This window comes from Rhyacophila brunnea, unplaced genomic scaffold (genome assembly GCF_057557595.1).
Source record: "Rhyacophila brunnea isolate RB1 unplaced genomic scaffold, BYU_Rbru_1.0 scaffold_14, whole genome shotgun sequence".
Lineage (NCBI taxonomy): Eukaryota > Metazoa > Arthropoda > Insecta > Trichoptera > Rhyacophilidae > Rhyacophila > Rhyacophila brunnea.
This window is the reverse complement of record NW_028232796.1, coordinates 35388640-35414420: the sequence shown is the minus strand read 5'-3', so window position 1 is coordinate 35414420 and position 25781 is coordinate 35388640. Positions and strand designations below refer to the sequence as shown.

Genomic DNA, 25781 nt, shown 5'->3' with positions numbered 1-25781 from the left:
GTTTCGTCATTTTGCAGAATATTTTGAATATTTTTTGGCGAATTTGCGATAGTTTAAAATACACACTATTGGTGCAAGTAAATCCATGCACGTGTACAGGCACTATTATTCTATTAGAATGAAAAGGTACAAAATTATTTTAAATAATCATTATGTGTATGTACCAAAATGACAAGAAAAGATGGGGTATCACAATGACTCAAATATGTTTCCTAGAAAGTTTACAGATTTTTTAGAACCCAAATTTACTATAAATTCTTCATTTTAAATCTGCTATCTGGCAGCACCACTCCCCTTAAAAATTGATTTTGCCAAATTAAAACATACATATATATATGTTATAAAATCGAATTCTACCAAATGTAAAAATTCTCTTACCCTATTTAGTGACTCGTAGCATTGTCTGGCAGCGAGAAGGCAAGGCACGACCGCAGTCGGTGTTAGTTTGGCAACCTGAGAGAGGACACTGACAGCCCGCGACGGCCGACCAAGCGCCGCTAAAGACAGCGCCTGCTGCTGCCATACGTGCGCCTCTTCAAATGAGAACTTCATCGCTCGCTCTAGTGACTGCAATGAGAAACAACGCAACAGTATTAACGCATAAAGAAAATTATCAAAAACCATAGTTATAAATATCTGGTTGGCTAATATAGATTCATAAAAATTAGTCAGGTCTGGTCTAGGTGAGGTCAGGTTCATTTTCCTATTTGGCCCCAACATGACATCTACATAGTATAAAAAAATACAAAGTTTGTTAGTTCAAATGACAGTCCTAAAACTTATCCGAAGAACGGTCAAAAATGGAACTACGAACTACTATAAGGACGCCATTTTGAAAACATCATTCGAATGTCAGATTCTGTTCAGTACCGAGTCTTGATTGGGTAGTTTTTGACTGTGGCTCTCCCATCCATTCTTCATATAAGTTTGTAGGTCTGTACCTTTCCTACCAATTCCAATTTTAAATTTTCATGACAGATAATAAAGTTTGCACATTTTGGATTCGATTTTAATTTGATGTTCTTTTATTTGACTCAGCTGTCAAAATTATTTTCATTTTGACATGTTGTATCCCTATATATTATAATTATTATTGTTTTGTTAAGTAAGATAAATGTATATCGTACAGTAAAGTGACCTCGTGCGAAACCGGGTACTTCAGCTAGTTTTTTATAATATTCACAAAATCTACTAAACATAATAATACATAATATCGTCGCTGTAGATGTCAAGGGAGCCAAGCCACAAATTTGAGTGAAGTATACAAAAGCATTTAAAAATCATCAAAGATGCAGTGGTCAATGGATTTAAGCCACAAAACTCTTTTGACTACATTTCTAGTACATTTCAATATTCAGTTCAGTTCAGCTCATATATCCAGTGGGTTTTAGAGCATCCCTGTGGGCGTTTACTTCCCCTTGGGTACTGTTGTATGACAGCATTTGTCCAGCGGTTGTCTACTCGCCGAGTGACATGTACAGCCCATTACCATTTCATCTGCTTAGCGACCTCTATCACATCGCGTACTCTTGTCTGCTTCTTTATCCATTGATTTATTTTGTGATCTTTACCCGTTATGCCCAACAAGCACCTTTCCATGCCACGTTGCGCTACTCGTAATTTTTTGATTTGTCTTTAACTAGAGTCCATGCTTCACATGCATACGTGAGCGTTGGTAGCATACATTGGTTGAACACTTTATGCTTAATCCTTTCAACGTGGACGGCACACCTGTTGTGTCCTCATTAGGGGAACATTAGATATAATTAGCATGTAATTTAAATGTGGTAGTATTATATTATATTTAAATAGTAATTAAATGCTCCGCGGTGAAGAAGTTAAAAGATATTCAACAATAATTGGCGTTATATACATATTTAAACCATTATTATCATCAGCTAATCTTCCCGCACTGGATTATGATGTAAATATCGTCTATATACATAGATTTTAATCCTTACAGCGCTGACGCTGCTGTATCGGCATTAGGTGACCATTAGATATAATTAGCGTGTTATTTAAATTGTAATTAAATGTTCCGCAGTGAAACGGATAAGATACAATGGGAGGTCACTTTTGAAGATACTATTCAGACGCCCAAATGCACTTCATGCCAATTTCGTTATATCACATACGTATATGAAAAAAAAAAATTGAGTACCTACCTATTCTCAAAATTTGTCTGATGTGGGTTGGTGCATTTTTGTGTAACTGTTCTGATTATGACACCATCGTTCATTATATTACAATTTTCAAATAAATTAACCTCACCTCCTGTAACAGTCCAACTTGCCCCCATCGAACGGTGGCAATGGTGAGTAGATCATAGATGGCGCTGGCGTTCTCGAAGGCATGTATCCTCGCCTGCTTGAACTCGGGACTCTGCGAGAGAACGGCATCTCGTACAGCCATCGCCTCCCCGATCAATAGCAACAAGATAGTCTCTTCACATTCGTTTTTGGGGATGAACTAGACAAAGAAAAAATATATATTGTTAGAAAAAAAAGGAAAAATATAAATCCTAGAGTGCGAAAATTATAAGTTGAAGTGTCACGGCCGCCGTCTATATTATGAAAGGATTGTCAGTATTGTAGTTCTCGAAACGGCCACGCTTCACGTTAAACTTGCCGCAGTTTAGCATCTCATATTACCTAAACTGAGTTTTCAGTGAAACATGGTATCATCCGTCATCATCTGTCAAAAGCTTTTAAAGTTTCGCTGTAATTTTTACAAGTCTCTTCCTAAAGAACAGAATAGCGAATATTCCATATTAAGTGATTATTTAACATTTCCTTCCTTCCTTCCTTCCTTCACCCCAATGATACTCAACCTTCAGGCCAAATACATATATTTGTAAAGTAACGCAGGCCGCATCACTACTGGTGTGACGAAAAAAATCATGAAACCCCCCCTTTTTTACAAAACATTTTTGAGATTTAAAAAATTATGCGTGTTTTTTAAATTAATCGTGTGCAATAGCAACTCTTATACTCGATTTGATGTGGACCATAATGACAATCATCTTCGGGTGTCACTATCTGTGCGTCAAAGTCGAAACGAATCTCAAGATATACGAAATTCCTGATAATAAATGTGTTTCGGGCCGCACATGAAAACTTAAAGAGCCGCAGGTTGAGTATCGCTGCTTCGCCCTGTCACCCTCCAGCATTGAGGCATAGGGCAAGCATAGGTTCGGGCCACTTCCCTTGGTCAATCGCCAACTCTTGCACCTCCCGCCATGCTAGACTTTTTGTAAGACCGTTGCAGGTTGAGCGAGGGCCGGCCACGGCGACAGAACTCTTGAGGCTGTGTCACAAGGGTACGGAGTGTCACACTCTTTGGCAGCATCCGGAACACATGTCCCAACTTTGTGAAGTGTCTCTTCGTGATTAACTCAATCACTGGGAGCTGCCGTGTCTGCTCACGAACTCGAGTGTTTTTAAAGCGGTCGTACCAGCGTACCCCTAAGATTCGGCAGAGACATTGATTCCCAAAGCTGAAAAGCCGAAACCTTTGAAGCTTTGTAAAATGCCATGTCTCACAGCCATACCGGAGCACAGGTGGCATGCACGCATTGAACAAACGACATTTGGTCTTCACAGAATACAGCCCTAACCTCCATTTGACTCCAAGTTGGCTGAATACAGCTCCGCCATACCCATGTGGATTCCAAGTTCACTGGAAATACCACCATCGTCGGCAACTGTGGCACATAAGTGTTTGAACCTGGTCACCAGTTTGACGGGCAGACCGGAAACACGCAGAGGAGTATCGGTGTCAATGCATGCAGTACTGCACATGGATTTGGTCTTAGCCGTATTCAGATGAAGACCCACACGTTTCGAACTCTCAGCGAGCCATTTAACGTATACCTTGATTTAATATAGTAAAAATTAAATTTTCAAAAATACACATTTAACCTACACGAGGAACACTGCCAGAGACAAAATATCTCACATAATAATCCATGTCCACCACGCAAGAGACAAGATATCTCACATATCGTCGGTTTTTTGTAAAAACTGTGAATCAACCATTTTGGCGAAATCGAGATTTTAATGAAAAAATAATATGTCTTTTATTTTGTTAACTGTCAATTCATGGTGGAAATGTCCCTCTGAGGCGGACGGAACCGGTCCTAATCTCTTGATTAAAAGTGGAATAAGTACTACAAAAAAATTGCGTTTTATTAAATAAAACCAACAATAAAATAATATGTACCCAGCTTTGTTGTGTAAAAACGGCGAATTTGTATCTCCACAGGAAAGTACTTAAAAATGATAAAAATGACGACGAATAAAAAGTGAATGTGACATATTACTTAGGCCTTTAAAATATTATATAATAATGCCTTTTATAAGGACAGTATTCTTTCTAAGCTTTATTATAAACTTGTTAGACATTTATAATCATCCACAGGTAATTAATAAATAAATGTCAAAAGCAATGACATTAATATGGACGAATCATCTGGAAAAAAAAATGACACTCACTTTATTGTCGGGTCTGCCGAATAACATAATCTGTTCTAACGCCATTACAATAAAGGTGATATTGGTATAAATTCCTGATGCTTTTTGTTGGGTCTGCCGAATGGTTCGGTTCGAACGGGTTCGCTCAAATGAACATTGACATTAGAAACATTGCTCTAACGCCATTACAATAAAGGTCATATTGCTATAAATTCCCGATGCGTGATATCGCATAATGAAAATTGCGTGACGTCTACCTGCACATGTGAATGCGCGAATTTACTTGCTAGCTACTGTATTGAGTGCGTCGTCCATTAATAATGTCATTGGTCAAAAGTTAAAAATCCTTCTCCTGTAAAATAGCATTTTGATTAATTCGCCCTTTTTACAAAACACCGACGATATTTGGTTATATTTTATAATGTGTGTTTAGACACAGAGTATGGACCTAATAGGTTGAGCAAGTAGCTACCATCCATTTCTCGTAAAAAAACAAAAATATATTTATACAACCTCCCCTCTGTGCAGGTCCATGTGATCTTCTTGGAATCGAACATGGTAAAAAAAAAATAATTTAGTAAGTAATTTTATATCAGAAAAATGTTGGGGAAACCTATCGATCTAAATGTGTATTTTGATATTATTCATTTCGTTATAATCGTTTACCTCCATCCAACAGTCTATTATTTTTAAGTGCATTATTGAGCATCTTTGTAAAACCCCATACAATATGTGGCAGCATTTTCGCTATCGATTCCTGCGTGCATTATTATGCAATTAGCGTGACGGGCGACTCTAAAATGCCCACTACAAAACTAATATGACGCTATCAATACAATATGAATCATCATTCTATGTACCTGATTGAGACCAGAATACTTCTTCGGCTTCCAAGGACCATCTGAAGTAGATTTGGATCCCGGAGTAGCCCACTCGTTGCCTGACACCCCTCGCAAAAGCACTTCAGCCAATTGCCTGGCCAGAGTCAACCGTAACGAATGAGTGCCGGATGATTCCACTGCTGTGAGCATCTCACGATATCTGAAAGTTTTTTATTGTAATATAAATTTAAGACACCAATGTTGGAATCAAAATTGGATAATGAAATATGCCGACATGTCAAAAGTGGTCTTCTGGGATCTTAATCTATCTTAATATACCGCTACGCTACAGCGATCCAGGAAGCGCTAGTAGTCTCAGAAGCAATTGAGGGGACTGAGTGTTGAATATATACGTACAGGGGTGGCGATGAACTAGTTAAATCTGTATCATAATATGCATTAAAGTTTGTCACCAGAGAACTCATACATAATGGGAACTGAAATACCTAACGGGTGTGGAGTAACAGGCAACCGATCTCGAGTGTGGAAGAATATGGGATAAACTTAAACACGTGTAAAGAATACGCTTGTCCTTCAGTTTATGCACTGACGCTCATTCAATATTGGTGTATTTGAAGGTTCCAACACACACTATTGCACGTCTATAATGTGTGGTTCATTTTCGTAGGACACTCACACATTCAAAACCCTGCGTCAAAATGTAGTGTATTGGGGAATCGTGTCTGGAAATTTGCAGTTCCCGTATCACACTTCACTGTGAAATGTTGTATCGTATTCTATTTATTAATCTGTTCTGTGTTTGTCATGTAAACAAAACACGCATCTAATATTTGAGGACTGACGGCCAATGTTCCCTGTAAGGCAGGGGTTCCCAACCCCGTGCCCGCGGGCACCATGGCCCCCGCGGAACGATTCGTATGTGCCTGCCACTATTCGACAGAGACAGAATTTACACGCTAGCCTGACACACGCAGAAAACCCGAAGTGAACGAACGCCACGAACTGAGCCGATGAACGCCGAAGCACGTGACAGTAGTCACGTGCTCGTACCGTCCCGATTGCTTCGGCGATCATCAGCTCAGTTCGGGTTTTCGGCATGTACAAGGAGTGATGTGCAAATAGCATTCCCCGCCTGTAACCGCGTTGTTGTCATTGTGATTGCGATTGCTGCCCCGTTCGGGTTGCGACAGTTCGCTAGGAGACATCTTCGTCTGACGAAACACGAATTAGGAGTTTTGATATTCCTTCTATATAGTTCTAAAATGAGTGGACCGAGTAAAAGACAACGAACCTATAATTTTAACACTGACTGGGAGGAATCATATTGTTTCTTTAATGTGAAAAATAAATGCGTCTGTTTGTTGTGTGGTAGTAGTATTGCAGTGCCGAAAAAACATAATGTTGAACGACACTTTCTGAGAATTCATGCCACTTTTGTTGTAAATTATCCACTTAAATCTGAAGTAAGAAAGAAAAAAATATGTCAACTAAAATCAAGTCTAACTGCACAACAGACTGTTTTCACTAGACATGTGGAAAATTCTAAAAAGGCCACCATTGCTTCTTTCAAAATTTCTCACATGCTCGCAAAAATGAAGAAAACTTTCATTGATGGTGAGTTGTTTAAAAAACTATTTTTGACTAGTGCCGATTGTTTGTTTGATGGATTTTCTAACAAACATGAGATTGTCTCAGCAATACAAGACTTACACTTGTCAAATAACACCGTCACAAAAAGAATACATGCAATTTTAACAGACATACAAACTCAGTTAAAGACTGCCTTGGAAATATGTGACTGGTTCTCGCTACAATTTGACGAGTCAACAGATATATCAGACACCGCACAGTTAGCAGTTATGGTGAGAATGGTATTTACTAACTTCACAGTAAAAGAAGATATGTTGCAAATATTACCTATGAAAGAACAGACAAGGGGTGAGGATATTTATAATACATTCAGAACATACGCCAAGTCAATAAATATGCCTTTGCACAAGCTGTCTGCGATAACCACCGATGGGGCACCAGCAATGGTAGGTAAAAACAAAGGATTTATCGCCCTCTGCAAGAAGGATGAATCATTTTCAAACTTTATGTCCTACCACTGTATTATCCACCAGGAAGCTCTGTGTTGTAAAATATTGCCATTTGAACACGTTATGAAAATAGTTACAAAAATAATCAATTCTATTCGAGCAGCTCCTTTGCAACACCGACTTTTCAAGGCCCTGTTAGAAGATACTGAAGATAAAAAACATGATCTTATTCTGCATACTGAAGTACGTTGGCTCAGTAAAGGAAAGGTTCTTACAAGATTTGTGAGTTTAATTGAAGAAATAAAAACATTTATAAACGATAAAAAGGAAAATTGTGATGAACTAGCTGACTCTCGCTGGCTGATTGATTTGGGATTTCTCACAGACATCATGGTAAAATTGAATTCTTTAAATTTGTAGTTGCAGGGGAAAGACAAAAACATAGCTGAAATGATAAGCTCTGTAAAGTCATTTAAAGCTAAATTGGATTTGTTGATATCACATCTGCAGATCAATTCTCTCGTGCATTTCCCACATATGAATAAAATGCTAGGTAACAATGAATTAAACTGGTCATTATTTATTAACACGTTGATCGCCATGGGGGTCACCGGTGACCGGCATTGGATTACTTTATGGGGGCCATGGGGGTCACCGGTGACCGGCAAAGAATACCTACCTTAGAATTGTTCTACAGCGCCAGCGGGCACGCGCGCAATGAATTTTTCGATACGCGGTGACCGGCATGGCCCTTCTGTATATTACTGCCACTTGGCCTGAAAATATTTCTTCCCAGTCACAAAATATAGGCTCGCAAATGTGATAAAAAAAAACAAATTTCTTATAAATCGATAATGTGTTTTTATTGATATAAAAAATATTGTCAATTATAAAAATAAAAAATGATGTAAAATGAAAATTACAAAAATGTTAATCTAATAATTAATAACGATGTTCTCTATTGAAACATGATAAACAATAGTGTGGCATGGAAGGACATTGAAGGCAATATGTTGGCACTTTCGGTGTTCTATTTTTAGCATATATTCTGCCATGATTAGTAACATTGTCTTTGTAACAACCCTGACACCATTTTCTTGTTACCCTCACTGGACCTTCTGTACGTTTGAGTTCGTGTTTCAGACGCCTGGGTCTTGAATTAGACACTGTTTGGGGTTGATTTGTTTTTTTATTGCAAAGATACTCGACAATTGCTTTTCTGAATTTGACGACAGATGTTTTTTTTTTGGTACTTATTTCGTGAAGTATCATAGAATTTACAAGTGCAGTGTTTAGTAATAATTCAATTGATAACTTTTTATACCACTTGATGGTCTTCCGCAATGGCGTAGAATATGCAGTCATTTGATCGGACAAATCGATTGCACCCTTTGTTTTATTATAATCGACGACTATTTTTGGTTTATATTTTTCTTGGCCTCTCTTGTTGATAGTTTTGACAAATTGTGTAGAGTGCTTGGTGGATAACAATAAGACATCCCGTTTATCTTTCCACTTCATGACAGTTATACCGTTCTCATTTTCTTTAGCCTTGAAATCTCCAGTCATTAATTTCGCATTCACTACGTCTTTTGGTAAGTTTTTTCTATTTTTTCTTATTGTCCCAACTAAATGGGTGTCGTTTTCCAATAACTTTTTACCTAAGTCGACACTAGTATACCAATTATCGGTGTATAAAGTGTGTCCCTTGTTGAATAGAGATTGACATAATTTCATAACGACATTTGTAGGTGTTGTATTCACCGTGTCAAAATGTTTACCAGCATATATTTCCAGCTTATATGTATAACCAGGTATACTACATAGTTTGAACACTTTTATGCCGTATTTGTGTCTTTTGTCTTTATTATATTGTCTGAAAATTATTCGACCTCTAAATGGCACCATACTTTCGTCAACACAGATGGATTCATTGGGTGTATAATATAATTGGAAATTATAGTTTAGAGTATTGACTAATTCCCTTATCTTATTCAGGCGATCGATTTCATTGGCCTCTTCATTATTCGAAAAATGAACCATTCGTAGTAGCACTTCGAATCTGTTTCGACTCATTGTAGTTTTAGCAAACGGTTGACCAAACATCCAGTCCTTTGACCAATAGTCACTCACTTTAGGTAATTTTACCAGACCCATATATAAAACAAGGCCAAAAAATATTTTTATCTCTTCTTTATTTGTCGCTTTCCAATCACGTAAGCGAGATGCTCTTTTCAATGTTATATTTTGAAGCACCTGTCGGGCATACACATCCGTCTGTAAAGCTATTCTTTCAAAAAGTTCGTCTGGTACTAGCAGTTTATAAAAGTCTTCAGGCTTTGAATCGCGCATGGAATGCCTCAAACTGAGAGGTTTCATACCCGGTATTTCAGTATATGCAATCACACTTGGCCGGTGTCTCTTCGGATCAAACCACTTTTCGGAGGATGGGGCATTTCCTGTTATTGATGGTCGTATAATCTCATCTTCACTTTCAGTTTCTGATAAAATGCGGCGTCTTTTTCTTTTGTTTCGTCCTCCGTGGTGTACCATAGAATTATTACTTTCGGTCGATGACCTCCGATTTCCAATGTGCTGTGCTTCGATTTTCTCTAATTGCATAATATCTTCTTGACTTAGGATGTCAAAATTGTCAAAATACATTTTGGGGCTGCAAAATGATGTTATTTTATAACTATATTATCTTTTCACTGTAGTTTATCCACTGTAACACGATAGGTATATTTATTGTCAATGTTACGTAATTCACAACATCGCTAATATGAGTGATCCGTGTGACTAATTGAAATCGAAACAAATAGGTTAATCGTCTAATAAAAAACGAACTCGCGCGCCAAAAGGGCTAGCGCGCAGTCGCCTGCGCATGGCAGCGTGAGACAGGTGCCCGGCAGATTGACCGGCCCGGCGCATTGGAATAAATCAATCAAATGACGCCGCGACGGATACATGTGACCGGCACATAAAAAAACCAACAATTCTAGTGAAAAAATCATCAAAATTAAAAAAAAACAATGCATTCTGACATATCCTATCAAATACTACTTAGAAACATATTATCATTTTTTTCACTATTTTACGTAAAACCTGTTGGCGACCAATGTGTTAAGCATCTTCAAGTGTTAAAAAAACAATTTGAAGAGAGATTTTTGCAGTTTACAGATATCGAGCCAATTGTTTCCTTCTGAATCAATCCTTTTACTTGCCAAATAAATGTAATGGAAATGGCCGCATGTATTGCAGATTTTGTTCAAGGTAAGACAGAAGAACTAGACTTAGAAATTTGGAGCTTAAGAATGATATTTTGCTTAAATCCATAATATCAGAGGACTTTTGGAATACAGTGGACAGAAAAAAGTTTCCATTTTTGAAAAAAGCGGCATATAAAATTGAATCATTTTTCGGTTCGACATATTTATGCGAATCATTGTTTTCAAACATGAACTTAATAAAATCAAGATATAGATCTCGACTCACCAATGCAATGCAATACTATGCAATGCCAAAGATTACATTGACATATTGATATTCTATTTTTTTATAAAATGTTTTCTTTGTATTTGTGTTTTTTGTTTACTTTGTTTACGTTTTGTAAATACATTTCTCTGTGTGTGTGCAATTTGAATAATACGAGGGTGGGTCAATAAGTCCTTAGAAAAGCCGACAGGTGGCGCGACTAGTACTGTAAGCGGTTTGTTTTCATGCAGCGGCACTACCGATTCAGTATGCTGCGAAGTTTCAATCAGATTGGTCGGGTTGTTGTTTTTTATTTTCGTACATTTAAAAAAAAAAATTTGCTTGTTTACAAAAATGGAGAAAATTGAGTTTAGAGCTGTTATTAAACATTTTAATATAAAAGGGTTAACAGCAAAGGAAATAAAAAATGAGTTGGATTTAGTTCACGGCATATCTGCTCCTTCACTTGCAACTATTTATAACTGGTTAAATGAATTTAAACGTGGTCGTACATCAACAAAGGATGAACCACGCTCAGGACGTCCTGTAGAGGTGACTACACCAGAAATTATCAATAAAATCCACGATATGGTGTTAAGTGACCGAAGATTAAAGTTGAGTGAGATAATTGAGGTTACAGGGATCTCAAAAGGTAGCGTCATTTCTATTTTACATGACAAATTGGGCATGAAAAAAGTTTCTGCAAGATGGGTGCCGCGTTTGCTCACAGTCGACAATAAACGCAATAGGGTGGTGGCCTCTAAAGCCCTGTTGTCGCTCATGCAACGCAATCCGGATGAATTTTTTCATCGCTTTGTGACTGTAGATGAAACATGGATACACCACTATACTCCCGAGACGAAAGAACAGTCAAAGCAGTGGATTGCGAAAGGCGAACCATGTCCAAAGAAGGCGAAAACCGTAAAATCAGCTGGTAAGGTTATGGCTACTGTATTTTGGGATGCACGTGGAATTATTTTCGTTGACTATTTGGAAAAAGGAAAAACAATAACAGGGGATTATTATGCATTTTTATTGGACCAGCTAAAAAACGAAATTGAAGAAAAACGGCCTCATTTAAACAGGAAAAAAATCCTCTTTTATCAGGACAATGCCCGTGTTCACACATGTTTACGATCAATGGCTAAAATTGAAGAATTGAAGTTCGAATTGGTCGACCACCCACCGTATTCGCCAGATTTAGCCCCCAGTGACTTTTTCCTTTTCCCAAACTTAAAAAAATGGCTAAGTGGACAACGTTTTTTTTCAAATGAAGAAGTCATCGATCGGACAAATGCTTATTTTGAGGACCTTCCGAAAACTTATTTTTCTGACGGTTTAAAAAAAATTGAGAAACGTCTAACTAAGTGTATTGAGCTCCAAGGAGATTATGTTGAGAAATAAAAAAAAAATACAAAAATAAAAACTGTTTTAATGCTTTTTTCTAAGGAATTATTGACCCACCCTCGTAGTTTTATTATTTTGAAACGTTTTTGTTTATTATTTATTAATAAATTATGAATATAAGAAAATAAGTTATGGGAAAATGAGAAGTTATGGAAGGAGTTTGTCGATTAAAAATAGGTGGTGCCCGCCACCCTACCGATATTTTAGAATGTGCTCTAGAGTACAAAAAGGTTGGGAACCCCTGCTGTAAGGTGTGCGCGCACACCTACCAATATGTGTCCGCACATACGTTTTCATTCCCCGCACAGTCCTCATACAAAAATATTGTAAAAGAACGTTTCCTTTGCCAGATTTTAGTTTTGCTCGAATGCAGGAAACCATCACATGCACAATTCTTCGACTCATTTCTCGGTAGGCGAAGGTCAAATGCGACTAACACGAGTTACGTGTGTGTTTGTGGGGGGGGTGTAAATTTACCGGACTGGGTGACGGCCCGTCACTGACGGGTGACACCAACCCTAGTTACGCCACTGCTCAGATGCGTTGATGATCCGCACACAATAGAAAAATTAGAGGGAACGTTGCTGACGGCGCGCTTTGTGTTATTTGCATTGGGTCATAAAATAATAAAAAAAACCCAGCTTCAAAACCTTGGTACGGGACAACGGAATTCCACATTTCTATGTTCTGTGGGCCCGAAACATGAATGTCATTATTTGGCATCATTGACGTTCGTAAGTGGAAATCACATGTAACGGTGTTGGAAAGGTTAACTTGTTCACAATAGACATGCAGATATACTGGTAAGACAGTAGTGTAGTATATTTATATATCAGGTTTTACCTTTCAACAGCCTGCTGTAATCTCCCCGATTGCATGTGAAGAATGGGCGACCTCTGCAGAGCCGTCTCGAGAACAGGCCCAAGAGCCTTGACCCCTCCACTGACACTATTTACACCCCCTGGAGCCGTGCTGACGATGGAGGTGGTCGTTGACCCTCCTCCCACCACGCTGCCCGCCCCCGAGCTTCCGCCACTGCTCTCCGCCCTCTGCAGATAGAGCAGAGACAATTCTGCTGCCAGCTCGAAGCATCTTATCTGAAATATTAATAAACAGCTTGAGGTACCGAGGATAAACGAGTACAAGTGACAGATAAATGGAAAAATTTAACGATAAATATGCGCAGATGCGATTTCCTCTCAGTTGGAAGGACTAATACAGTATAACCTCGTTTTTACGTGCCCGGAATTCACGTTTTCCTGGCAATTGCGTGTATTTTTTTCAGTCCCGATGTATTTCAGCCCGCATTTACGTTTTTCTTTCCCGCGATTTACATCGGAAATATTCAAAATATGCGAGTTACGCGCACTTGACAATGATTGGGTCGTGACATTCGAACGATTTTTCAATAAAAATTTTAATTGAATGTTAGTTTTTAATAAAACGTTATTTTTTTAGAAACATAAAATTTAAATGTTCTTTTTTTCAATACCCCCCTTTTACATTTTCCCTCCAATTAGGTTTTTTTTCTTCAGTCCCTTAAAAAACGTAAAATAGGGGTTATACTGTATTAATATTTATGAATAAGATTTTTTAAGTTGTTTCCATATATTATAGAACTACATTGTTAAAATGAACACCACAGTCCAAACAATACACAGTGAATGTTAAAGCTTCATACCATATCATTCTCTCTCTCGGCCTGTTTAAATCGGCTGCCACCAGGTGTTGCGCTGTGTTCCAAACAGAGACCCTTTATCGCGTATGATTCGGCTACAATCCGAAGACTCCGTCTAAAAATATACAAAATAAATAGGATCACAGGTAAATGACCATTTCCCTTCCGACCACGGTACATAACAATGACCATCCACAGACTTAACAGACTGCATCTTAACTGCCAGATGACTAGTTGTCAGGCACTGTATTCAAACACATATTGATTAAAAAACATGATTCGAACACGCTTTTCAAAGAACAAGGGGTAAGCATTCTAGGCTATGTTTCACGGTGACCGCAATGATACTATAGACACGACCTAAACAATTGACAATCAAAAATTTGTATATGTTACGCCGAATGTGCGAAATTGACTATTACATGAAATGGGCAAAATTTTCGCTAATTCATGTAATAGTCAAGCCCGTTGCCTTGTTCATGAATTAGGTAAATTATCTGCCGAGTGCGTGAATTCACCAGGGTATGGAATTCTTAAACTGTCAACATGACAGTAGAAAAAGTAAATTTAATATGGATGGTTTTATTAGTTATAATTGGACATAATATAATATTACTATTATTAGGTTAGGTTAGGTTTTGTAATTCTGAATTCAACTGAATGTCCATTTTGAGGTTAGCTAACAAGTGTCAACAAACTATCAAATCATACTATCACAAACATACAATCGACCATTGCACGATTTTTACCCAAGCACGAATCAAATCGCGAAAATACCTTTTAATAAAATTCTTCCGTTATCATATTATAGTTCTAGATTTTTTTTTGGGCATAGTAAATGGATATGAACGTCATTGTAGTTATTGATTGGTATATTTTTTATATAATCAATGACATTTGACACATTTGGTTAGTTTGATTAGTTGCAAAAAACACCACCATAGCGCTACTATCTAATTTGCCCAATGCATGAACTAGGCAGAAAAGTTACTGCCGAATTCACGCACTCGGCAGATATTTTGTCTGATTCATGAATAAGGCAACGGGGTTGCATTTTTCATGATTTCGGCAAAATTTTGCCCATTTCATGTAATACTCAATTTCGCACATTCGGCGTAACATATACATCTTTATAATATTAGATGTCTTTTGGAAGGGACTGAGAAAAAAATGTCAATAAAGGAGAAACGTAAATTGAGGGTTTGAAAATTTTTAAAAATTCATACAAATTAATTTAGAGCATAATATGTCAACATGTTCTTTTACCTTTTCGAAAATTTTCATTTTCTCTTGAACTGACAATGCTTTTCTGTGCCGAGACATTATTTACATAGGTTTAAACAAAAATAACATCCGAAATTAACAAAAATCCATAATCTGAGTCCTTCCGTGCGTCAGCCCTTGCAAGGGAATCGCTTAATTTTAATTCTCGAAAATTAACATTGATAATTTACAGACGAAATATCGTAAACTATACGCTGTCTGTCTTGTTCTGTAAAATATAAACCGTTCTCCACCCAACTTCATCTTTATTGGACTCGCCCCGTCTTAACAATCAATACCTAGTACACCTCTATATTATTAAGTCAAATCTATCTTAAAATTTTTATATACAGTGGAACCTCTCATAACGAGCAAAACAAATTGTTAAAAAATGGCTCCCTTAACGAGCGACATTTCGCATGAGTGACGCGGAAGAGCTTATGGAGTTGAATCGTGCTTTACAGCAAGAAGCTGCGGAGAAGAGTTTGGCAGAGGAGGAGGAGGAGGTAGCAAAGCAAAAATCTTACGGAGCAATAAGAGAAATGCTGAAAGCATGGGAAACTGTTGCATCGTATATTGAGCATCACCCTAATAAGGCTGTGGCTATGCGCGCTACAAATTTATTCAATGATAATGCTGTTACATTGCCACCAAATTTTGAAGCGTCGGCAAAAACAAATGCCTCTAGACAGCTCTCTAATAAAAAAGAATTAATTATTGTCATAAATTCATACATACTAATAAGTAATTTTCTTTGAATAAACCAATGACATTATTAATGGACAACGAACTCAATACAGTAGCTAGCAAGTAAATTCACACATAGCGACATTCGCAAATGTATAGGTAGACGTCACGCAATTTCCATTATGCGATATCACGCATCGGGAATTTATAGCAATATCACCTTTATTGTAATGGCGTTAGAACAGTGTTTCTAGTGTCAATGTTCATTTGAGCGAACCATTCGGCAGACCCGACAAAAAGCATCGGGAATTTATAGCAATATCACCTTTATTGTAATGGCGTTAGAACAGATTATGCCATTCGGTAGACCCGACAAAAAAGTGAGTGTCATTTTTTTTTCCAGATGCTTCGTCCATATTAATGTCATTGGAATAAACGTTACAAATAAAAAAAATGAGTATTTTTTTCGGCATGGAACGCATTATAATATTTTACATTAATTTATATGGGAAAAATTGTTTCGCTTAACGAGTGTTTCTCATTATGAGTAAGATTCTGGAACGAATTATGCTCGTTATGAGAGGTTCCGCTGCATTCAACTATTACGATAAACAACATGGATTTACCACCTGACAATTTTGCTGTTACATGGCCACCATGTTAGATTTCACAACCACCATCACCCGATATAAAACAATAGTATTCGGTGGCACAATTTCATAGATACAGTAGAACAAACGATGAGAATTAATCAACTTACATAGACAAAAAAAACTTAATACACGAAAATGGTCTAAATTGAATCTGGGCATATTAGAGAATCGAGCTAACTAAGTTAATAGCACTTAGGAATGTTATGACATTTATGTTTCAGCAATCATGCTAATTGAATATCAAACATTGGCAGTAAAAATAATCTTGCATAATAAGTTCGCATAAAATATTCTCTTCATAAAATACTTACATAACGTAAGGCTAGTGACAGATGAAATATTTTTTGTCTTTAAGCTTGCATAATTTTTATAAGTTACTTTTTTGACAACAGACTTTTAACAGTGAGTAAAACAAATTACATTTTTAACTCCTTGTGTAGGTATAGGTATAGATACTTTTGGGACGTGTGATTCGTGATCGTAATATTTTACCGTTTCGCTTATTAAATTAGGAAATTGTCACGAAAGAATGGCACTTTTAATTGTAGTTTATATTATAGGTATATTTTGGGCAAAAATATGGTACTACAAATCGTCAAAACTAAACAATTTCAAATGTAGAAATCGAAAAACAAGCATTTTGTGGAATATAAGGCAAGGTTTGAGTTACCCCGTCTCCACCCGTCATGTATATGCAGTCGCGATTTGTGCACGACGGCTTTCCATGACGTTATAAACGTGTCAGAATGAAAAGATTTTAGTGCCATACAGGGAACTCAACATCGCGAATACCTGTGGAATTGCGTAAATCATAATTTTACGCCATTTTCTATTAACGAATGACATTTACCTTTTGTTGATGATAAGCCATATATACATTTCATCACTTCACTTCAGTTTTTTAATACTAATAACACAGTAGTTTTGCGCATGCTGCTGGTTGAAAGTGTGTTACCAGGGAAATCAGAAATAATGGAAACTGAAATACCTAACGGGTGTGGAGTAACAGGCAACCCATCTCGATTGTGGAAGATTATGGAATAAACTTAAACACGTGTCAAGAATATGCTTGTCCTTCACTCTGACAACTATTCTCGGTTTACGCACTGACGCTCATTCAATATTGGTGTATTTGAAGGTTGAAACACGTACTATTGCACGTCTATAATGTGTGGTTCATTTTCGTAAGACACTCACACATTCAAAACCCTGCATCAAAATGTAGTGTATTGGGATATAGCATATCGGAATTTTATTTATTAATCTGTTCTATAGTGCCACACTTCCTTGTCCTGAAATGAAGCCGCACGTGACTGATGTAGCACCTTGATACTTAAAGAAAGAGTTTAGAAAATAAAAAAGAAACTCAACTTGCTCTGCAGTCATTTTGACATGAAGTGTCATCTGCACCTGTGTATCGAAACTCTGCCAAAAGAGAGGTGTCAGGAGTTGAAAGTGATGAATTAAGGAAGGATCGGAATTATTCCATCCTTATGACGCAGCAAACTTTTCAATTGCCTCAAAGTTGACCTTGGTCGATATCAAGTCGGCATGGCGAACTGGGCCCGTGTGTGGTTGGACCCTGGGAAACAACTCTGCTCGGTCGGATCCCATCAGTGGGGATAAAAATTATTGATATGCAATTGTATTTCATTAATGATGAACGCGATTCCAGCAGTCGATGACAAGCATCCACAGTAATAGCCGAAGACTGTAAAGGGGTTTTAACACTATACGGTCAGCGAATTTTCGCGAAGAACCTACGCCAATATCCGGTATTTTTTAATGAAAATCAACAAATTTCGATCGCGAAGTTAAAAATGATATAACTTTTGAACCTATTGATATATTTCAATAAAATTTTCAGAAAATACTTAAAATATATCAATGCATCAAATTGTGTCATTTATTTAACACTTGTCAACCTCTGGCCCGCGTTCCATAAAGGTAAAGTATATAATTTGTAAATTTTCGTAAATTGTTTATTATATGTTTTAGATTAGTTCAATTTGTTAAATATAATGTAAAGGAAACAGCCTATTGATATAAAGCAATCACAATATATTATTTTTTAATTAAAAAATGTAATAAAATATTCAAATACAAAATGTTTTACACCGCTATAGAATACGTATCAATTCATTTTTAGCGCTACTACTCATATCTCTGATTATCAAATATAATAAAATAACAAAGACTTCACACAAACTGTGAAGTGTTTAAAAATAAATGCACATTCATTCCCGAACGAACACTAATCTGATTTATTGGTTTTATGGGTTTTATGGCTGAGGCAGTGCAGTGGCGTGCATATTTTCGAGTAAATTCAAATAAATAAAATGCACGCATATACATTCCCACCGTTTATTACAATTTGGTATTATTGTAGGAATCGAGACAATCCAATAACAGTGCAGAGGCGTGCGTAAAAAATTCATATAACAAAATCTATGAGCAATAGGATTGTAAAACAAACATCTACATTCCACATAAATATTTGAATCAACACTCAATCTTATGGATAATACCTTTAGATAACTGGCTAGGCACGAAATAATTATTATCACACTAAAGCTGAAATTATTTGAAATAGTTTATAAAACTATGAATGTAAAATGAACTAACAACTAATACACTTTTTTTTAAATTATACGAAGAAAACCAATTACCAATATGTAGATGTAGAGGTACTTTACACTCTTTGGACATGTAAATAGTTTCTTTTCGAAGTTTATGTGAGGAACACACTTTACACTTTCTTCTTAAACGTTTATTAGTGTCGGAAATCCCCGGAAATATTTGATTGTGATTGAAAATTACACTAAAATCTCCGATATCTTCAGTCACTGGGAATATCTGACATACAATCCGCATAGTTTTCCTCTGTTTAAAAACGAATGGTCCTCCATTTTAAAAAGTTTTTTTGGAGATAAAACTAATAAAAAATATATATCCTAGCTGAAATATACTTAGATTAATTATTTTTTCAATGAAATTAGTGCAATATAAATAATAATAGCTATTATTTATGCAGTTACACAAGCAATAATCTCCCGAAAAAAGCGAACGAAAATGACAACGCGATACAAGTTCACATTTATAACTATTCTCATTTTCAAGTTAAGATTTCTATCATGGATGATGAAGCATGGTGGGTGGATGTTTCATGGGTAATAAACCATTAATGACAAATTATCAAATAGGATGCAATTTCATAGCGAAAAATCGCGTTCATTTAAAAAAAAAAGAATGCAGGTTCATAAATGGGTGACTACCACTGAAAAGGGTCGACAATTAAATTTCGAAGTTGAAGTGAGGACACTGGAATATAACATTGAGTGTTTATTACCGTTTTTGTTTAAGTCTCGTGATTCAGCCGTCTAGAAATGGGCTTGTAACTAATAAAAAAAATGGTATAGGTACAAAAAAAATACTGAATGGTATTACGTCCGCCATCTCTGTAAAAACCCCGAAATATTTTTTTTCCATCATGCTTTTACTTCTTGCACATGTCATTCAACCATCTGTCGATAGATCTTGCAACCAAATATTAAATTTCATATTTATTTTTCACAGTAAAGATATGCCTATGTGAGGACGCCACGTAGGCGTCACCGGATCGTAACGTTCGGCTTGCAAAGGACGCCAATGTGGCGTGACCGGACCGTAAAGTGTTAATTAATATCATAGTTTTATTCTTGTCTTTTGAGACTAAAACTTTAATTATTGAAATATGCGGTGTTAATGATTGTCACTTATCTATTGACTTTTTTATACTTATGACGGCATTTATTTTCCGCACAGGTGGCTACAACTTTTGCAGTGATGCTGTGCTCAATTTATATTTGCATTAATAGCTTCTTTTTCTTACTTCAATTATTGGTTTACCCATAGTAGTTCAATTTCAGATACAAAAAATTAAATATTAACTGAATCATGATCGATCAATGTGATGTTACTTTTGTCACCGTAATAATAATTGGGCTCTAGGACGTAAACGCAATATAAATAATTGTCAATCCACTTACATTGGCAGTTGTTTCTCTGTGAGCGTGTGCAATTCTGCGAGGGTGTAATTCTTCAAACTCTCCACAAACATTCCACTCGCGTAATGCAGTTTCCCCAACAGCAGATGCGCGTCCAACGCCACTCCGGCCTTCTTGCCCAATTCATTAGCCGCTAGGAGTAGGAAGGACTTTGCTTCGGCGAGCCCCTGCTTTGCTTTTGAAAAATTCGACTCGATAGGGGGCCATTCGTCCAGGTAACTCTCTAATTTGCCCTCGCCAATGAGGAAATTTGATAGACATTCTGTGGATGAGACACAAATTTTTTTAAAAACAATCAAAAATAACAACAACCAACATGAGTATACCAAATAATATCTTGATTAAAATCGGTGGAGCTCTATGTTTGGTGCTGACCTAAGCATGGCCCCCACATCCCGAAGCGTACCACCCCCCTACCTAACGCTAAGATAAGTATAGTGTGATTTTCGGCAGTAGTGTTCCCCAAATGGTTTCTGCGGAACCCCAGAGTTAAGGTTATTCCGTGTATTTTTAGCGATTTTTAAATAAAGCTAGTTGATTCGTTGAGTTGTCAGCACTCATCGTCATATTATGAAGCAAATCAAACATCATATCACATCAAATTGCATCGCACCGCCAGATATTTTAAAATGTTTATTTTACTATTAAAGCAAATTTGTGGTGTCGTTCTCATTTAACTGGTCGACCCGCCACGCCGGATCACACCTAAGCCCGGACCCCCAGGCTAGACCACTGTCAGCCCTCTCCTTGTGGGAGCCATGGACCTAACTATATATTGCGTATTACACACATGGTTGGAAAATTAAGTTTTTGATAACTCATTTTCTTTAACCTTTCCTATGCTTCACGATATTACTAAGGCAGTATCTGACAGGCCGCAGATTTTTAACGACACATGTTGAATGTAGAGCGAAGCTCTTATTAAAATCACTGTAATACCGATAATTTGTGGCTTAGTATTTCAAACAGATGTCACTGTGGGTTTAATTTTTTGGATTATGCAAATCAATCGACAGTGGCTAGTAATTTGAGCTTAAAGTCGGAAAGGATAATTCGCGAAATTTTTATGTGTGGCCTGTCGATCACGGCCTCATAGATTGAGATAGCTCGCTGAAGGCATAGAACCTTATTAGGTATTGAGACAATATTAATGGAGTTTAAAATTTATATAATATTTCTAATTTAAATTATTTGGAATAAATAATACTCAATCAGCCAAAAGTACTTATTCTTATGAAAAGTGATTGATATTATCTCTTCAAAATATGTTGTATCGAGGGTAATTAAATTTTGAATACAGTACACTCTCAGTAAACCGCCGCGCGATTATCCGACAACTACTATAATCTGCCGTTATTTTTACTAGTTGAAAGCACAAAATCAAGCTCTATAATTTTCAGGTAACTCGCGAAATTTGTATGTGCGGCCTGTCGATCGCTGCCTCATAGTGAGAAAACTCGCTGAAAGCATAGGGACCTGTTCAATGACAAATGTGTTATCACATAACCTAAATTTATATCTGGTATAAATGTGATGGCTGTTGAATTAACGATTTCTCAGCTTAACTAAAACGAAAAGCAGTACTTAGTGGGATTTCAACCCGCTACCCATGTTACAAGAGGCCAGCATTCTAGCTTATACTCCACTGTGGACGCAAAATGGTTATAGTGCCGATGACCGCATGACCATTTATCATTTTTTTTATGGCGGTAACAATTTATCCCAAGTAGACAATTATATTAAATACCTTTTCTGTCGGCGCAGATGCTTTTCGATCGAACAATTGTTAATTTAGAGTTTGATATTTTCATACATTTCGATGCATCAATATCACACACTAAGTGCGTATGGGCTCTAAGATTATGATAGGTTAGATTAGGTTGGGGTAGGGTAGGTTAGGTTAGGTTAGGTTGGGTTTGGTCTAAAAATAAAGTTATAAAAACTCATGCGGTCGTCTTCAATTTGTATGTATATCATTTTAATATTACAAGTACTCATTTAGTGCATAAAATGTATCATCTACGAGCGGAATGCACAATCTAAGATTTCGTTCCTAAGGATAAGTCGCCGAAAAGGATGACTTAACTATAGACAATCCTGAGTATAGAGTTAAGGAATCCTTAACCATAGACTACTTTTGTTATGAACACGCCCCCTTCTGTATTACCATTTACCACTGACAGCTGCTGTCAAAATAAATTCGCATGTCTATAACACAGCCCATACACTCAAATTCATTTGACAATGTATCTCAATATGGATATTGATAGTGTTAATTCGTTTGGCATGTACTTGCAGAATATTATTTTATTTTTATACGCCAGCCCGCAGAAATACAAAATACCAGATGAAGAATGACACTTGATGCTAGTGTTACCATGTTAAAAAAAAATCTTGTGGTGCCTGTGGAATCACGTATAATGACTTATAACGGAAACATAAGAGTATTATAATTAAATATTAATATGTATTTATAGTTATTGCATTTATAAAATGCAGTTGTCATATTTTTGTCATCGTTCAACGATTATAAAATAATTTACCTAATTTACCTAACGAGAATTTTTAAATATGGTATTATTTTCAATAAAAATGATCTTAACTAAGGACAGTGTTTCTGCATAGTGTTTTCTGCTAAGGAAATTTTAGTTATGACAAATGTTTCTGCATTCCGCTCTACTACTCTCTTATCTTATGTATATTATTATGATACAATTTAGGTTAGTACTTATTCATAATATAACGAATGAATCAAAAAGCATAACCAAAACTGACAACAGGTTTGTTATTATTAAATGTATAGACATCTTCTCAAGACACAATGCAACACTTCAAGGACTACCGTCAATGTAAAATATGACTCATTAAATTAACAATGTTATAAGCTTCCATACATTGATCCAATAAAACATTCATCAGACAACTTTGTTTAATACTTTACAAGACATGTATATAGTTTTATCATTGAACATAGCTGTTATGTAGGGAGGGATGTATTATAGAATTTGACTGATTTGAAAATGGCTCACCATAATTTGGTGATCTAACTTTGAGCTGTTCGGCGAGCTCGATAACCTTTTTCCAGTTCGAGTCTTCGCGACTTTTTTCAATTTCTGTTTCAATTCGGACATTATTCCTGCCTCGTCCCGTCATTTTCGTTTCAAAATGATTCACATACGAAACGTCAAATCCTCAAACACCCGTACATTTTTGTTTAATGATTGTTCCAACACTCAACGAATGTCATTTCGGTACACTTCTTGTAAAATTTAAATGGCTAATGAATTATATACCAGATTGAAAACAACAAAAAAAACATTATTTTTACTTTCTTAAATAATATTATTTTTATTCTGCGGGAAAAGGCTTAAAAGAAAATAGTCACAGTTATTTTTTTAAATTAAAATATGCACTAATATTGTTAACACAGATTAATAATAATTTAGGGTTCCTGTTTTTTGCTTGTCACAAAAATAAGTATTTGGCGGTAATTTAAGAGATTTTGAATATCTATAATACTGTTTTGATAATAATATTATTATTTATTCCATACGTCGTCATGTTTACTGCATTTCTGGTTTATTAATACATTATAATATCTTATAATAATTTGTGATAACCTGTTTTTCTAGCACTTTTAAAAATACTATTTATATTTAAATAATATATGAATATACGTATTGAGGTAGGAGTTAATTGAGTTTTCGATAAGATATTTATGGCTAATCATAATGATATATTTTTGGCAATATTTGCGAAGCTCTTCTGTTTTATCAATAATTTATGTGATGATATTGTAAAAATAATAATATAAACTCCATTACATATCACTATCATATTAATATTATACTAACTAATTCCGCCCGGTACCTGCCTAACAGACCGCTGAAAGATAGAAAAAATAATTATTAGGTTCCCGCGAAATCTAATTAGGTATATAGGGTAGCCTTGTTTGAAAAATATAGGTCATTCGCGCGGAAAAATGCTTACTCAAATAATGAAAGCATCGGAATGTTATTTGAAGGTCGCATTTGTGAATAATTATTAATATATTATTTTTTATCTCATATTTTAGCAGTATGTAAATAAATCTGTACGGCGTAAGCTGTGCGCTTCATCAATATTGGTAGGCAGTGCCGAATTTACCATACAGCTAAAAGGGCTATATTGCCTAGGATTACCCAATTGGTAGGAGCCCCAGAACCTGAATAATTAGTAGAAAAATCTGTAAAAAATCCTCATGCTCTTCATTGCGTCGTCATTTGCTCATCCATAGTTTGTAGGATTGATAACTGAAGGATTCGAATATCCAACCGTTCCTTGTCTCTAACCGAGGAAGCAGCGCTCTAAATGGAAAAGTTTACAAATCGGAGCGCTCGGCAGTTTTCTGAAGATATTTACACAATTATCAAATGTTATGTGTATATCATAAAAATAAGTGTGTTATATTTTTTATTATAGTATGGCGTATCTAGATCAGATGGTCAAATTATTTTTTTCACGAGACGGAGCGATAATTTTACCGATTTCATGAACGGGAACGGCGGTCCGGTGCGCTCCGGTCAATTTCGAGCCCTGCGTGGAAGCGATGTACACGACGGATGCTGGCAAGGTTGTTCCAAGGGTGACTGCCACTCGGGTGCCAGACCAAAATAGACGCCCCCCAATAAAAAAATATTTTTTAGTGGACTAAAGAATAGAAATAAAAAAAATGAAATGATTATTTTATCGTCATCAAAATATTCATATTATAACAAAAATACTGACATATTGTTTTACCTTTTTTTTAAACATAACATTCTGAAAGAAACGACTTAAAACGATTGAAATGTCTCAATGGAGTCCGGAAGCACGATTTATAAAATAAATATTTAATGAGTTAATTAAATTGCACAGGCAACTTTTCTACTATCTGTGAAACAAGTTCATGAACAAATTATTGTTTTTCTTAAGACGTTATTATACGTAGCTTTATTTGCCTCGGATCATTTTCTTGCGCGCCCTTTGTCTAAAAAGAATTATATTTTTACAGAAACGATGTATTTATTATATTACTGTGACACTGGCCTATTCATTGAGACTTTGAAACAATGCTTTTCAATATTTTGTATACAACTGTGATGTATTAACAGCGACATCCCGTGGGGGTAGGCAGATTGAGTGTCGCTTGGGGTGGCAGTTATTCGAAGAGCGGCAAATCGAGAAGAATCATTAGGTAGG

The 25781-nt window shown here is 36.2% G+C and overlaps 1 protein-coding gene across 1 annotated transcript in view; it reads right to left on the bottom strand.

Moving 5' to 3' along the window:
* Window positions 1-23766, bottom strand: part of Ttc7 (tetratricopeptide repeat domain 7) — a 42322-nt gene extending 18556 nt beyond the window's left edge. The window contains exons 1-7 of the mRNA XM_085942238.1: window positions 23591-23766; window positions 20544-20823; window positions 13916-14027; window positions 13078-13331; window positions 5333-5513; window positions 2272-2469; window positions 379-567 (exon numbers count right to left, since the gene is read on the bottom strand). Of these exons, the coding sequence (XP_085798364.1) occupies window positions 379-567; window positions 2272-2469; window positions 5333-5513; window positions 13078-13331; window positions 13916-14027; window positions 20544-20823; window positions 23591-23714 (1338 nt within the window). The 5' untranslated portion in view covers window positions 23715-23766. The remainder of the gene's footprint in view (window positions 1-378; window positions 568-2271; window positions 2470-5332; window positions 5514-13077; window positions 13332-13915; window positions 14028-20543; window positions 20824-23590) is intronic.
* Between the last annotated feature and the right edge of the window lie 2015 nt (window positions 23767-25781).